At 42.9% G+C, this 16,075-nt stretch overlaps 1 protein-coding gene across 1 annotated transcript; it reads left to right on the top strand.

Annotated features, from left to right (window-relative positions):
- Positions 1–316: 316 nt before the first annotated feature.
- Positions 317–4,770, top strand: LOC119913402 (fibroblast growth factor-binding protein 2-like). Its single transcript, XM_038732822.1, has 2 exons — positions 317–605; positions 3,537–4,770. The coding sequence occupies exons 1-2, from the start codon at positions 331–333 to the stop codon at positions 3,973–3,975; spliced, it is 714 nt and encodes a 237-aa protein (XP_038588750.1). The 5' UTR covers positions 317–330; the 3' UTR covers positions 3,976–4,770.
- The last annotated feature ends 11,305 nt before the right edge of the window (positions 4,771–16,075 follow it).

Here is a 16,075-nt window from a genome sequence, read left to right as displayed (position 1 = left end):
ACTAACTTGTTTTAGCTCTGGTTTGGTCTCTACCAGCTCTTTAGAAAACTACCTGACTCTTTAGCTGCTAAATGTTCCACTTTCTTAACCAGCTAGTCTCTAACGTTGTCTGTCTGCATGCTGGGAGGCTAGTGTTCAGTGGGTTTATCAGAGCTTGTTTGCTGGAAACAGTTGACCGCTGGTTTGATGAGAGCGCTAAGCCTGGCGGTAAACGTGCCCCAAAACTAAAACTAGGATCAAGGAAAAGGCTAAAATGTTGACTCTTTCTGAAAATAACTTTCAAGTGTTCTTATTTTTTTTTTTTTATCCAAATGTCCCTTCCCAGCCACCATGAGTGTCCTGCCATGCAGTTTTCTCTTCCTCCTCCTCGTCTGCCTCCCCGTCCTCACTGAGACCAAGCGGCAGCCTGGTCAGGGAAAACCCGACAAACCCCACCAGCCTCCGCCATCACAGCCACCGGCCAAAAGACCTAGAAATCGTTCAGTCCCCGGTTCTGGTGAGCTGACTACCAAGGAGGGCCATCGCTGCACTTGGCAGACGTCTGGTGAAAGCCTGGTGACCCTGGTGGTGAACTGCAGCACTGAAACATTGGGAGACCAGCAGAGGTGAGTATCTCACCTGACTCGACTCTCTGATGGTGGTAAAAGGCAACGTCTCATCCACAGACTCTACACGTGATAGGGATATTAATGAAGTTCACCTTTTAATGCCTTTAAATTCATGTCACCTATAAAACTGACATGTTAATGCTGGTCATTTTCAGTCATATAAATAATTCAGGGGTTCACTTGGTGAGGAGGACACTCAAACTGGAACTTATTATTCAAATCACCATCAGTGCAGAGTTTTTGGAAAACTGCGTATGATACATATTTATGACTATGAACATATGAGCTGATCCAAAGTTGGACAGTCTGTTTGAGTTTGTAGCAGGAGAGGTAAATCATACTGTGTGTGATGTTTAAAGATTGTTTACTTTTCAGAACAGTCTTTGCCAGTTAAACAGAAACATGTCATACAAACGCAAACCAGGGTTATTGAGTAGTGATTGCACAGCTCTCAGCACAGGGGAAAGGAGCCTGAGGCCCAGTTCCCAACCATGTAATAAAACAAATATCCACTTGAAGAACAAACCTCACAAGTACTTTAATGAATAAAAATTAGGGCTGGGCACGTTATTATTGCATTAACGCATTCATAAATTAACGCAGACAGTTATTTTATCGCACGTTAACGCAGTTTTTATCATTATTATTTTGAAAGTCCATTGCTCACTGGCTATGAATACATAAAGACCATGGGTCACAGGAGAGGTGGGATGTTGATCAGCCTGCAAATCACCCAAACAAGCAGCGGTGGGAGGCTTCGGCAGACTACGCTGGATGCAGCGTGTAGGAGAAGCAGATAAACAAACGCCATAGCGAAGTGCAGAGCTACACACTGCATGCTGATTAGTATTGTGGAAGATGTCGGTCTTAGGAACGTTCTCAAAAGGTTCTCTCAGGTAAACAGACAGGGAGACAAGCGCCCACAAGTAAATGGCAGGCGCTCCATGGAGGGTAACCATGGCAACGACTTGTGTGCGCTGCACAGCTGTAGCCTATTTAACTTAACTAAGCGAGGATCAGTCTCTCCTCCAGTGATTTGTGCTGCGCGTTGCGTCCAAAAAGTTCAAGACAATTCAACTTCGGCAGCGGGCGGGCGTGTGCGTGAGGTGAGCACTTCACCTCACTCTAACAGGGACACTTTCTGCTGAACATAGACTGTTTATGCTGCTCCCTGACAAAAAAAAATGTTTCTGCTGATACCTGTTCAGAACCCCCCATCCCCAAGAAAACAGATTTATATATGTTAACCTGTTGCTCAGAAGGTGCCTGTTATGATGTTATGATCCTCTGGACAACAACAAGCTAGATAAAAGGTAATTCGGCACCAAAAGTGACATCAGCACCAAGAACGAGTGTCGTCACACTGATTGGTCAAGAGGGGAATCACCAAGTTGCTCTCAATCATGGTTGAGTAGTCAGTCCCCACACCCTGTGCAACTGGTGATCTGAACGATCATCTAATCATCCCAGAGGAATTTTGACATTGAGCCTGAATTAATGGGGAAACTTGGAAGTTAATAGCCACAAATACATAAGAATGAAGGACAGCTACAGATTGTGGTTTTGGTTTAAAGAGTTAGTTTTTATCCATATCTATCCATTCAACCATTTCACTTGGATTTGGCACCTTTTTCTCTGCTTTTTCTGCTCAAATGTCAAATAAGCAATGCAATATATTTATTCATTATTATTTTATCTAGTTTTGAGGTATTAAGTGACTTGTATACAGTGGTACCTAGACCCTGGAATAAAACCAGCAAAGTAACAATGACCTGTTAGTATAACGGAGTGCTTTGGCTTTTACCTTTCTTGCATTTTGACTCAAGCTGACTTGACACTCCCCCATGCCCGAATATAAAAAACTGCGCAGCGCATCAACATAGTGCGGTGCTCAATTAGACTGGAGCGTGTGGCTTCCTCCACCAAGAGGGAACAATCACCGACCGTCTGAAGCGCACCCGACCGTCTCCTGGCCCTGGCCCTGTACGCCCCAGGGACCCACTCCCTCTCCGGTGCCTATAATGGGTTGTGTAGTAGGCCTACTACCAGCGCGCTATTAACGGTTCGCTGGCTGGAGGGATTTTACGCATAGACTAATCCATGCACAACATGCCCCCACGGCCTTGTCTATTTGAACACGGGTATTTTGAAAACCGTGACTTTTTCTGTGTGGTTTGGCTGTTCGTCCACACGGAAACGCAGTATCAGGTCACTGAAATCGCACATTTTTGAAAACCCCTGACCAGGTGATTTTAAGAAACTCCGGTTGCAGAGTTGTCATGTAGACCGTAAAACTGGAGTTTTTGCCTTGCGACGTCAGAAAGCGCACCGTTATCTGCTGTGTTTGATGTCAGACTGTGCGCCACTACCTGCTTTGTTTTCCCACCAGTGTCCGTGCTCCTTAGAAAACAACAGGTGTGTCCTCCTCCCATCATGCACATATCCAGTGTGTTGCCTTGGAAGCTTTTTAACTAAGAAAAAGTGAGCTGAGAATAATGAAAGCCCATTTTAATAAGCAAGAAGGCAATTACTTTTGTGGTTGTCTAGACACAGGTGTGCTACTGAAGTTAAACATCTGTCACAAAGACCTGCGTGGTTTGTCTGAAAGTCAGTTTAAAAAACCTAACAAGACTCATGAAAGGCATTGTTTACTTTATTAAAAAATGACAGATTCTTTATGATTGTTCATGACTTTAATGCCAATTAATTGCTTAAAGTCTCCTGGACCCAAAGTGTAGCTCACAATCTCAGAAATGCTCCTTGAAGTTTTCCTCATCAGTTTCAATCCTTACATGTGTGTTGGCCAACTACAACATTTATGTACTTCTTTCTTGTCTCCCAATTTGTTGTCATCTTCCTCTTGTTTCTCACTCCCATCCTCATCAAACCGCTCCATTCTTCTTGTTCCTGCTTCTGCTCCTCCTCTAGGTATTGGTGTCGTTACGCCGGCAAACCAGACCTTTGCCAGGCCTACGGGGTGAAGTCCAGCCAGTACTGGAAGCAGCTGGTGGGGAAGCTGAAGAAGAGGCAGAACGCCTGTGAAGGAGAGAAAGTCCTGAAGGCCAAAACCTGCAAGAAGGCTCCTGCTGAGGCCCACATGAAGCTCGCCCAACGCAGCGGAGAGGAAGAGAGGAAGGGAGGGAAGGAAGGAGGGAAGAAAAAAGGGCAGCTGACCAGTAAGAGCTCAGAAGGAGGGAAGGCAGAGAGGAAGAAGAAGGAGGAGGAAGAAGAGGAGAAGAGGAAGAGGGAAGAGAGGCCTGGCATTGAGGAGGAAGGAGTGCTGAACGACATGGAGCCGGTGCAGAGTTACTGCAGCGAGGGATGGCACTCCGTCTGCTCGTTCTTTGTCAAGTTTTTTGAGGGTTGATAGGAAATTATGAAGAAAATGTAAAGCTCATTTTTGATACATACTGGTGCGAGTTCACAATCTGGAATAAATGAAGGTTTCAGCCACTTTGACTTGGATTTGGTCATTAAACATATCACTTTGTTAGTATGACCTTTTTGTATCATTTTAAACTTTTACAAATGGAGCCCCAGGCACCTAATTTACAATGTTTTAGTGGTATGATAATTAAAACCTGGCAATCTGTATTATCTATATAAAACCATTAAATCAAACCTGTCAATCCTGAATGAAAGCCACAATTCATTAAAATGTTCCTCCCAGTCATTATGAACACTCACCGTCTGCTGATGTAAATTCAAATACAAACCAGTCTTATTTTGTTTGATTTCAGTTTGCGTTAATCGATCATATTTAGCTTTGGGTCATATAAAGTTTGTTGTAGTTTGTTTTCTAGAAATGGTAAATCAGATGAAATTGAAAAGTTGAGCTGTATAAACTGTGTAATGTCTGACTAACAAATAGGTGTAAGAATAATGTTTTGGTGCACTATAATCTATCAGTGATCATCACTGATGATGATGGTGTTGATAGTAGTGATTACTAGATGAATAGATGTGTTGTTTAACCTTGTTTTTATGACGTGTTACTAACAGTTTCTATAAACTTTGTGTAACTGCTTTGTAAAAACAATCTGGTTACTGTTTGATGTGATTTGTGGCAGTTAGACCCGTGCAACATTTTTAAAAATATTTTTCAAAGACATTTTAACACTGTTTCTGGAATTCTACAATAAAAACAAAATGCTTAAAAATGCTTTTTCCCCAGTTGTTCCATGTCATTTTAAATGCAAGTTCACACTGTCACCTCAGAGATTATTACCTACAGATATAATGTGCTAACATCTTGGCAATAACAGTATAAAAATGTAGTAATATCATTGAAGGGGTGTGAAAATACACAGGGGGGCAGACACTGGGATGGGGGGGCACAAACAGACAGCACAGAGAAAGGACAAGACCTGTAAGAGAAGGGGGATGGAAGGTGGGGACAACAGGGAAAAGTTGTGGGAAACACCAATTGCAGAAAGCAACGAAACCTGCAAGAGAACAGAGAGGGGGGCTTGGGGAGGAGAAAAACACAACAACAAACAAACACAAACAAAAACAAACAATAAAAATAATAATAATAGTAAAAGACAACCAGCCGAACAGCAGCAATAAACAGCTGACATATTAAGACAACTAAGAGTAAAATGAAAACAAGAAACAGTCACACACACTAAATAAGCAACACAACACAGCCACGAGAGCTGGAATAATAATTAATTTAAATAAGTAACTGAAAGAAAGGCATCAGGAATAATTCTACCAGGGACAACCTAAGTTTGTTTGTGTCTGTGTGCGTGTGGGTGAATGTGTCTGTATATTTCTTATTTCTACTTGCAATTCTACTGCATTCTCCACCTTATTTTAGTGATTACTCACTACTTTAATCTGCTCACAATCTTGCTTTTCCCTTCAGTTCTCTTTTACCTGCACACACACTCACCTCTGGTCTCTATGTTTTTTTCCGTTTTCACATTAGCAGGTGCGCCGCAAGTGGAGGAGGATCCACTCCTCATGAGTGTATCCAACACTAGCACCCCTTCAGGTGGTGTTTGTCCAACTCCTTTTCCGTACAGAACCTACGTTTTGGAAATCATGTGACCTACGTCACATGACAAACACGTAGAGAGTGCAGTGACACAAAGAAGGTGAACCCCGACTGCACAGCTGTTGGGTTCACTGGTTGACATGCATACAACAGGGCTTAAAGCAAAAAAATTCTGTGCCTGAAATGCGTTTGGGGGTTACAACAAAGACAACTCTGCATTTCCTGCATTCTGGTAAAACTTTTCTGCCACCACCTATAATCAATGTTTGAAGTGGGAAAAGGGCTGGGCGATATGGCCAGAAATGTTATCACAATAAAAAATGTCACATCATTGATAATTGATAATTATCACAATAAATGTCAAATCATGATTTTTGCTCCTGAGTGAAAGTTGGAGAAACCAGACAGTTAATTGTGCCACTTGAAGCCAAACAGTGGACACAAAACAATCTTTTTTCGACAAAAATAAGTGCAGATTTGTCTATGATTCAAATGAATTAAATGAAACATTTATTGAACATTTGTTAAATTGTTATTGAGGATTACATTAATTATAGCGAGATAATTATTATCGTTTTATTGCCCAGCCCTGCTGGTACTCCCCATTTACACGTTGCCTTGTTTATCAGCCGGTATTAGGGTTAATGTTAGTGTATTCATTATAATTTCAGATAGCCTACTATACATCTTACCACTAGCATAATATTAGTTCCAGCTGGACAGCAGTTTCATTTCTGTGGGTTGTTTCCATTCATTACATTTGTGTAAGAAAAATGTTCTACATGGTGGTCAGTCTCTAATTAGTTAATGCTAAGTACTACTCGTCAATAATCATTCATGCAGAACAAGTTCAACATTTCTAAAAGTTTGCTGTAGCGCATCAAATGTTTTTTAGTGTCCCGTCGCCTCCAGGATGTGATTAGTCTGTTCTCGAAAAGCTACGTTGATGAGCAACTTTACGCACCCGACTGCATGAAAAGCACAGAAGTTTCTTTCTCCTCTGTTTCTACTGGGAGATTAGGAGGCCGGCGAGAACAGAAACAGGTGAGCGTCACATAGTGCCCAGAGACCCTGATATGGAGAGGATACCCAAGAAAACTATGCCAAAGAGTAAAATGTAGAAGTACTGGTACCGGTGACCCACTTTAAGCACTGCTAATAATCAAAATTGACGCCACTTACCAGCCGTAGCCCATCGATGGATTACATTCCGACAAAACTGGCCTTTCTATGTTGGAAAAGGTCCAGACGATCCAATCCAGTAAAATATTTAGTCCAAAACGCATTTTTACATCAGTAAATCCACACGGACTGCTATTACATCGTTTAACTACAGTTAGCAAAAACAAAAAAAACGGTAGCCTACACCTTGACCTTTTGAGTGACACCTTAATTGACCCAACAGAAAATTCGATGCCCTGTCCACGACCTACAATAGCCAATGAGTGTCCACGTGGTGAGGAAGTGCCAGTCCCCTTCTTTTGTGTATACACCGACAGAGATTGTGCTGAGGACTGCCGCTTCACACACACATCACATTACTGTTAAAAAAATAAGCAAGAATATTTTCCACAGACATAATTATATTTTCGAATATAAAAACGCCCCGCACCGGATTTCCGGCACTGTGCCGGAGAACTTTAAGCCCTGATACAATCACTGACTTAGGTTAAGACACGCCCCTGTGAAGTTTAGGGTTAGTGGCTATGGGGGGGCTGTCAACGCCTTTAGCTAGCTAACGCTACAGAGCTAACATGGCTAATGCTACTTAACGTAATTAAAAAAACAAATCAATCTTGTTTCCCACAGGAACTGAACCTGGAAAGCAGCTAATTTGCTATCCTTACACCCAAACCACCACTACTAGAGTGCAACATCGAACCCAACGTGGTACTGACTTACATCTGCGCTGGTGTGTTCACTGTTGCATTACCTGGTTTGTGCTTTTAAAATATCCACTGTCCGTGTCCATAATACCAAGTAACATCTCTCTCTTTGTTTCTCTGCAAAATGCTAAATTGGGTCGCCAAATCTAACTGGGTGGCCATTAAAATATATAACCACTTATTGTTTCCACCAGGTTCCCAAAATGCTGCCACACAAACGATTTTTAAGTGGCGGGGCATCTTCTATGCTACATTTCTCCCATCCACTCCGTCATGCTTATATCGTGAGACAGCTTTTAATCCCAGCACTCGTTCCCTACAGGAGGTCTCTGTCTCCTGTGAGGCCATTCTTGTCAATAAGAATCTGTTCTTTAGTAACTTGCATGCTAAAAGAAAAAAACCCCCCCACAAAATATCTTTTCACCTGGATGAGAAATATCGTCACGGTTTAATAGCGCGACTGTCTCATGGCATCTCCTCACACCCCAGTAATAACCATATGATATTTTAGTATCATGGTTATAACATGGTAATGATATCTTTCATCTGATTATTTGAGGTAGATATTGTTTTAATAAAAGGTGTTATGTCAGTCAAGTAACTTTACAAGCAGAGTATAAAATTTAAAACCACCAGAACAAATAGCACAGGTGCTTTATATTATGAGGATCTTTTCTGTTTTTCAACCTGACTTCCATCTGTCAAATGGTGACCATTCAGGCGTAGCCACCTTTTAGATATTTTATTGTTCTCTCATAACGTTATAAATTATTGATGAGGAACAGTTCAGCTTGACCTAATGTGTCCTCTCTTCCTGTTTTTCCACTTTCTGTCTCTTTCACACACACTGACTCATCCTTCCTCATCTTTGTCCTTGTACAGTTTATTGATCTTTTTACACTGACGCAGTACAGCAGAGGGGAAAAAAAGCAGAAACAGGAGAAAAGGAAGGAAATAAAAAGTGAGTAGACGCCACTGTTCCACCACCTTGTGATTTATGCAGCTGCTCTTCACTTCTTGTTTCCTACCAACAGTCAATGACGGTTTCTTTTACCTGTGACCAAATCCTAACCAATCCGTCTTTGTGATCAAACCTTACCAAACTAACCACCCACTGCGTTGAACTATGACGCCCCAGTGCGTTACAAACTGACGCAGATGGGTCTTGACCATGCGTCCATGTGAGACGAGACGGGGTGTCAGAATGGGTTGGATTAGTGAATGCTTATGTGTTTTTGTCTGGAGGGCAATTACAAACAGCAGTTTAGTCATTTAATTTGAAGTGTGTAAGTTGTGGTGGTGTATGGTTTTGGGTCAGGTATATACAATGTCGCTAACATGTACTCTACAGTAACACTCTGTTGGTACTTTGTATTTGAGCTGTGCATATCCAGTCAACACAGTTGTAGACCAAATCAGACTCCTTCCCTTTGGCAAAAGAAGCTTTGGTTTAGGCAGTCTTTAGGCAACCCTGTCTCCTAGAAATTAAGTTTATATACTAGTAATTGTTTGTGTCTGTGTGTGTCTGTGTGCGTGTGGGTGAATGTGTCTGTATATTTCTTATTTCTACTTGCAATTCTACTGCATTCTCCACCTTATTTTAGTGATTACTCACTAATACTAGAAATGTGTTGGGGAGACACAGTGACACTCTGATTCTGACTTGTTTTGCATCAGGCTCTGCAGTTTTAAAAATAGACTTCTAACTTTGCAGTGGAATGATTCCCAAGGACAGAAAAAGAGGGACGGACTGGGTATTTGGAGAGCCTGGACACCTGTCAGGGGTTACCATGCCAACAACACAAGAGCTGGTCTGTGTATGTGTGTTGTAATGGCATCTATGGCAATCTGGCAGGATGTTTAGTGTAGCTTGCAATTTGGTAAAATGGGTTGTATGACCCTGTGGGTGCACACGCGCACACACACACACACACACACACACACACACACACACACACACACTAATTTCAGCGTGAACCTGGAGAGCTTTTTGTCTTCTGTGGTTAGAAGTGGTGATCATTCATCTGTTCAGTCATCCATTAATTAATTTGTTCATTCCCCATAAGGCTGACTTTTAGACTTGTCCTAGAAACATTTTCACCTTGTTTTTTGCTGGATTTAAACCTTATTTAAAAGCTTTCAACATTAGACGCACCATTAAGCACCTATTCATCCCCATTATCAACATCAGTTTGTAAGTGCTCAGAGTGGCACGGCTGATTAAAAATGTTTAATTGCCTTTCTGAAGAAGCTCTCCCTCCGAGGTTTTACTGGCTCAAAGCTGAGTTTCTCCTTTTCAGGTTTCTAGTCAAGTAGGATCTCCTGGCAGTCAAGCCTTGAGTATGTCAAGTGTCAGAAGTCGAGTAGCATATTCTTATTTTTAGTGATTTAAGTCCACGTCTGAAGTCTACAGCTCTGCAGATTACTAATTAATTTTGAATTAAAAGCAATCCTTTACTGTAAAATTGAAATATAGTTATTCAAATGTTGGTCAAACAACATGGCCATCTTAAAAGAATATCAATTTGTAACCAAATTCAGCCCCAGTTTAACTTTTACATGTGGAGAAGGCGAACAGACTGTCAGCAGTCAAGGCAAAGTGACAGAGTCGGCACTAAAATCTTTAATACTTTACATGAACATAAAGTGTCTTAGTAAGGTGTTGTTGCACCATGCATGTCGATGCTCCTTTACATAGATCATCCACGTCTGTGAGGCTCTGCTGGAGGGCTGGAACATAAATTCTTCCAAAAAATATTCCCTCATTGGGTGGTCAATTTGGCTGAGAGCGGGGGACTGAAAAGGCCATAGCATATCATCATCTACATACTAATCAAACCATTCAGTGAGCCAATGCGCCTCTACATGTTACCGCTGGGCAACATTCTAAGAAGACATGGGGTATCTTTTCACTGTTATGCAGACGACACCCAAATGTACGTTCCAATCAAGAGAAATGATCCCTCTGCCCTTTCATCATTCTTAGGCTGTCTAGATGAAGTAAAATTTTGGCTGGACCAAAATTTTTTGTTTTTAAATGAAACCAAAACAGAGATCATTGTTTTCGGGCCCACTGTTAATCCCCAGGCTGCCACCCTCGACCTAGGCAGACTAGCGGCGTTTAGATCCTCAAGTGTTCGGAACCTGGGCGTTCTACTGGATGAGTCTTTAAATTTTGATAAACAAATCTCCTCGGTAATAAGCTCTAGTTTTTATCACCTACGTCTCTTGTCAAAAGTCAAACCTTTTCTTAATCCTAAAACTCTTGAGATGGCTGTTCATGCTTTTATCACCACACGTGTAGATTACTGCAATTCACTTTACTGTGGTATCTCGAAATCCCAAACTGCTCGTCTGCAATTGGTGCAAAATGCCGCCGCAAGATTCCTCACAAATAGTCGTAAAAGTGATCATATCACCCCAATTCTGCGGTCTCTTCATTGGTTGCCCGTTAATTTCAGAACTGAGTTTAAAATCCTGTTATTTGTGTACAAAGCTTTATGCAACCAAGCACCTAGCTACCTAACTGAACTGCTACAACCGTATACTCCGTCGAAAAGTCTCAGATCAGGCGAACAAAATCTGTTACAAGTCCCTCACTGCAGACTTAAACGCAGAGGGGATCGAGCTTTTTCTGTGGTTGGGCCTCGGCTGTGGAACAATTTGCCCTTAGACGTTAGGATAGCCCCTTCTGTGATCTCTTTTAAGTCACTTTTAAAAACGCACTTGTTTTCTTTGGCCTATTATTAAGGTTGTTTATGTATGAGTATCTTTGTATATACATATATCTATATGTATATGTGTGTGTGTATGTTTATATGTCCTTTCTGTCTGATGTGCTGCTATGCATGGTGTTAGTGTCTTTTAATTTTGTTGTTCTGTAAAGCACTTTGGTCAGTCATTGGCTGCTATAAAATGTGCTATATAAATAAAAATGAACTTGAACTTGCATGGAGGCCCCGTCTGCACTGTTCTCCTCTCATTTGTTTAGGTTCTTCCTTAAATAACACCCATGCTAATTGTTGCAGCAAGTTGAGTATGTCATGTTTAGTTGCAGCACCACATTCAATTTGTCATTTTCACATCAGTAATCAGTCTGTTGTTGCAACTCTTTTCTGGAGTCACATGAGAGCAAGATTGGAAAAAAGTAATCAGGTGGATTGGCTGTTATTTCCCGTTATTAGAGGTGTTTCACATCTAGTACTCCAACACCAACATCATAATCACCTCTCCCACTTCACATCTCCACGGTGGCCTGATCGTCCTTTACCAAACACATGCGCACGCACACACACACACACACACACACAGCAGGGAGCAGCATGGGTCAAATCCTCCATAGATACGGACACTAAGACCCCCCATGTTGGACGCTGGCTGTCTGCCTATAAGGACCCAGGCACAGTGAGGGTCTGGCAGCTCTCCACCTCAGTTCAGCATAGCTTTTATTCCCCAGCTTTTCTCTACCATCTTCATTTTTCCTCTCTTCGGTCATTGTGGGCACATGTTCCCCTGAGCCACAAATGAAGTCACTGAATCTTTCTGGGAAGCTGATTTCTCATTAGTCTCTCATCAACTTAAAGACACAAGTTTGTTGTACAGCAGTTAAAAATGATGCTTCCAGAGTTTCGTGTCTCTTGGTTGGACGTTATTTAAAACTGCTACCAGGGCTTGAACCCACAACCTCTCTGTCACCAAACATTCTTCTTCACCAGCTGAACAATCAGAACTTTTGGTCTGAAACGTCATGTGAAAAGCAGTTTCTGATGAAGTTCAATGCTGGGCGTACCCATTCATCCACCCTCACCCTACTTTGCTTTTACTTCTTTAATCACTGCTGTCTTTTGGCCAGTGTGAACACTTTGAGAATTTGTGTATAGTATGCAGTGTTGGGCAAGTTATAAGTTTTATATATATATATATATATATATATATTACTATTTTATTATAGTATTGCCATTGGATTTTTTGTTTCTTTTGGAAAGTCCTTTGTGTTCTATGCTTGGCAAGTGCTTTTCTTATGAATTATATTTTAACCACTGCATCCTGAAAACCAACAACTGAATGGCCTCAATAGCCTACAATTTTGCCTTCTAATAAATCCCAGCTTTCTGTTGAACCTTAGCTTTCTAAAATCACTGTGGCCCAAATGCACGTCTGCTGAACCACTGTCACTACACTTCATTTAAACGTCTTCCTACCCATTCTTATCCAACTTTTGCAAGCAAGCACGTGTGATGGCAATTTGAGATTTCAAATAAACTGCTCAGGCAAACACTTGTCTTTCTGTGAATTTTATTCAAGTCGTCTGCAGAAGGAATTCACTGACATATATACGCATCAGAGTATCCTCCGAGTGAGCTGCAGTGTCTCAGCGCATGCAGCTTTTATCCTGCGTCAGGGTCAACACTATATTCCTCTATAGGTCCTCTGGAACACGCTTACCCTAAATCCATAGTAAAGACATTTATGTCCTGGTACAGACAGGTATGTGGTAAAACATCATAAGACATGACACCCCAGACACGTTGTCAAGCATCACATACAATTACCTCCAATTGACCCTGTACCCCTGAACCCAGAGGCCCTCAGTGAGTAACAGCAGTTACATGACTGTGTTTGGAGATGATACTTTACAACATTATTAATTTTTATTATTAACATTACTACATTTCATTTCAGCAGTACTTGCAGAATATATGATTAAGTAAAAAAATACATAGGATATTGTCATGGAAATTATATTCCTGGTGAGGGGCACAAAAGAGACAAAAGAGAATAAACAGAGAAGTACTACAACACAAATCAGCTGGACCAGAGCTTCTGTCTCCTAAGACAGTCACTAACGTCTGAACCCGAGCAAAGGGATGCATCATCATTTACACAGTCTAGGTTTCTATGTTTTGGGGAACAGAGATCTTCTCTCAGCCTTGAATGAACATTCCAGGAGAGGAGAGGAACAACAAGAGGACACCAAAAACAATCTCACAGCTCTGACCTAAACCCTAGTAAATGAGGACAGACTAACATAAGGAGTATAGGAGAGGAAAGGTTAAGGATAAAACATAATACATAATAATAAAAGAACATACATAAAAGATTAAATGTAAGAGGACACAATTTTCTGCCATAACAGATATCAATAATTCAACTTCAGCAACTGAACCAAACATGGTAACCAGTTCAACATTATTCAAACTTTTAAATCAAGTTTAGAAGAAAGCGTTAATCTATAAACCTGATAAAAACTAACACAGTTAGCAGTGACTAATATTTATCTTTGGAGGATAATGCAACTTCCATTATTCAGAGATTCAGTTACTTGAATTAATGCCATCGCATGCTGCTGACTCGGTGGTGTGTTCACAACACTGCCGCAACATAATGTGAAACGTCTCGGGAAGGGGAACGAGACACTGCGTCGGTGACGACACTATGGGAACGCCTCTGGGCGTAGCAGGGCTGAATTATGAATGAAACTACTTCAATCCTATTGGTGTTGATAGAACAGTAGCGTGTGATTAAGAGGAGAGCGCACAGGTGCCGGGTGCAGAAGGAAGGTCCAGACTGTAAAACCGGATTGTGCGTCACACAAATCCTGGAGCGACGCCCCTGCGAGGAGGGCCGTAGAAGCCGCCATGCCTCGAGAAGTCTCCCTTCCTCTGCCTTCACATGAGGTGGGGAATGAAACGCCTGCAGCACTGTGGACCCTGCCAAACTGGACGGAACCTTAGGGTCATAGCCTGGACAAGGGTGCAGGGTGGCCCTGACCCTCCCCGGGGCAAACTCCAGGCATCGAGGAGAAACCGAAAGTGCCTGAAGATCCCCCACCCTCCTCAGAGAGGTGATAGCGAGGAGAAAGGCCATCTTAAGGGTCAGGTGCTTGGCCTCAGCCGACTCCAGGGGTTCGAAGGAGGCCTCAGCCAGAGCTTCGAGAACCTCTGCCAGGTCACAGGTGGGAACCCTGGAACGAGTCACGGGTCTCATCCTCCGGGCTCCACGGAGGAAGCGCACGACCAGCGGAAGCCTCCCCAAGGGCCCATCACTCAGAGGGGCGTGGAATGCTGCAATGGTAGCCACATATACCTTGAGCGTGGACGGGGAGAGACCCGTGGAGAAACGGTGCTGGAGGAACTTCAGTATCATAATTACCGAGCAGGTAACTGGGTCCACAGCCCGTTCTCTGCACCAGGTGGCGACCACATTTCACTTCAGGCCTTACATCCTTCTCGTGGATGGGGCTCTAGAGCTGAGTAGTGTCTTGACCGGGCTGGGCGTCAGATTGAGCCACAGATGGCGCTCCGAAGCCACCAATGCTGCCATGGAGCGGCCGATGGAACGGGCCGTCTCCTTGGTAACACGGAGAGCTAAGTCCGTAGCTCTACGGAGCTCGGTCAGGTCCTCCTCAGAGGGACCCCCCCCAGGTCACAGTCCCGAAGATGATCGGCCTGGTACGCCTGCAAGACCGCCATCGTGTGCAGGCTGGCACCACCACGACCCGCTGCCATGTAGGCCTTGCCCACTAAATCGGATGTCATCCGACACGGTTTGGTGGGGGGCGCTGACGTCCGGAGGGATGAAGCGAGGGTGGGAGAAAGGCGCCGCGATGCCTCAGCGACCGCGGGGCCGCATCCGACCATCCTCCAGGAAGAGAGCCGCACGAGACCTCAGCACCCTCAGGGGCAGGGCCTCGGAAACGCTTAACGGACATGATCTCGGCTGCTTCACTTGACTTCAGGTAAGACGATGATGATCCAAACATACTCAGAGTGCCTGCTGAATAGAAAGAAGCTAATGTGTCCTGTGTGCCGGCGTGCTTATATACGCCTCCGGTTACGCCGTCACACTCACACACACACACACACGTGTTTTAAATAGGACCATTCTGTTTGTGTTTTAATTTTACACTTGCTTTGCAAACGTCTGTTTCCGATGCCAGTAAAGCCCGTTTAATTGAACTGGCTGTTTGTATCACAGGGATTGTCCCTGCTGACACTGTGCGACTGGTGTTAACTGTTCATCAGAGTGATGGCCTGTGGGTAGAAACTGTAATAGTGTCTGGTCGTGTTGGCGGGTCTGCAGTGATGTTTCCTGCCAGTTTTCTGGCTCTGGGGGTCTGACTGTATGTCTGAGCACCCATGTGCAATCAGAGGACAAACATCTGCAGCTTTCCTATAGCTAAACACAACAGCAGCTGACATCACAGATCTGATTCTGGTGTCTCTCTCTTTAGGATGTTTCCATCAATGCACTAACCTGCTGCTGCTGCTGCTGCTTTCCTGTTTGATTGGAAAGACTAACTGCTACAGATGCTTGACCCTCCCGAGCTCATGCTTGCACAACCCTGGTTTAAAGTTTCATTAGTTTTTAAAGTACAGTGGATCACTGCTGCTCTCTGCTGGAAAATGTTTTTAATTGCAAAATATCAGTGAAAGTAAATCCAGAATAAAAGCATTATATTTACCAGAAATTAAGTTGTTACTGTGGTAAGACACAATATTGACATTGTATGTACAATAAGGTCTTTAAAGGATTGATTCCAGTTAATTTTCACAAGTGCAAAGTTCGATTTAAATGAA

This window comes from Micropterus salmoides, unplaced genomic scaffold (genome assembly GCF_014851395.1).
Source record: "Micropterus salmoides isolate LMB-PRFRI ecotype aquatic unplaced genomic scaffold, ASM1485139v1 Ms_hic_scaffold_2, whole genome shotgun sequence".
In the NCBI taxonomy this organism is placed as follows: domain Eukaryota; kingdom Metazoa; phylum Chordata; class Actinopteri; order Centrarchiformes; family Centrarchidae; genus Micropterus; species Micropterus salmoides.
The sequence above is the reverse complement of the archived record's forward strand: the minus strand, read 5'-3'. Positions and strand labels throughout refer to the sequence as shown.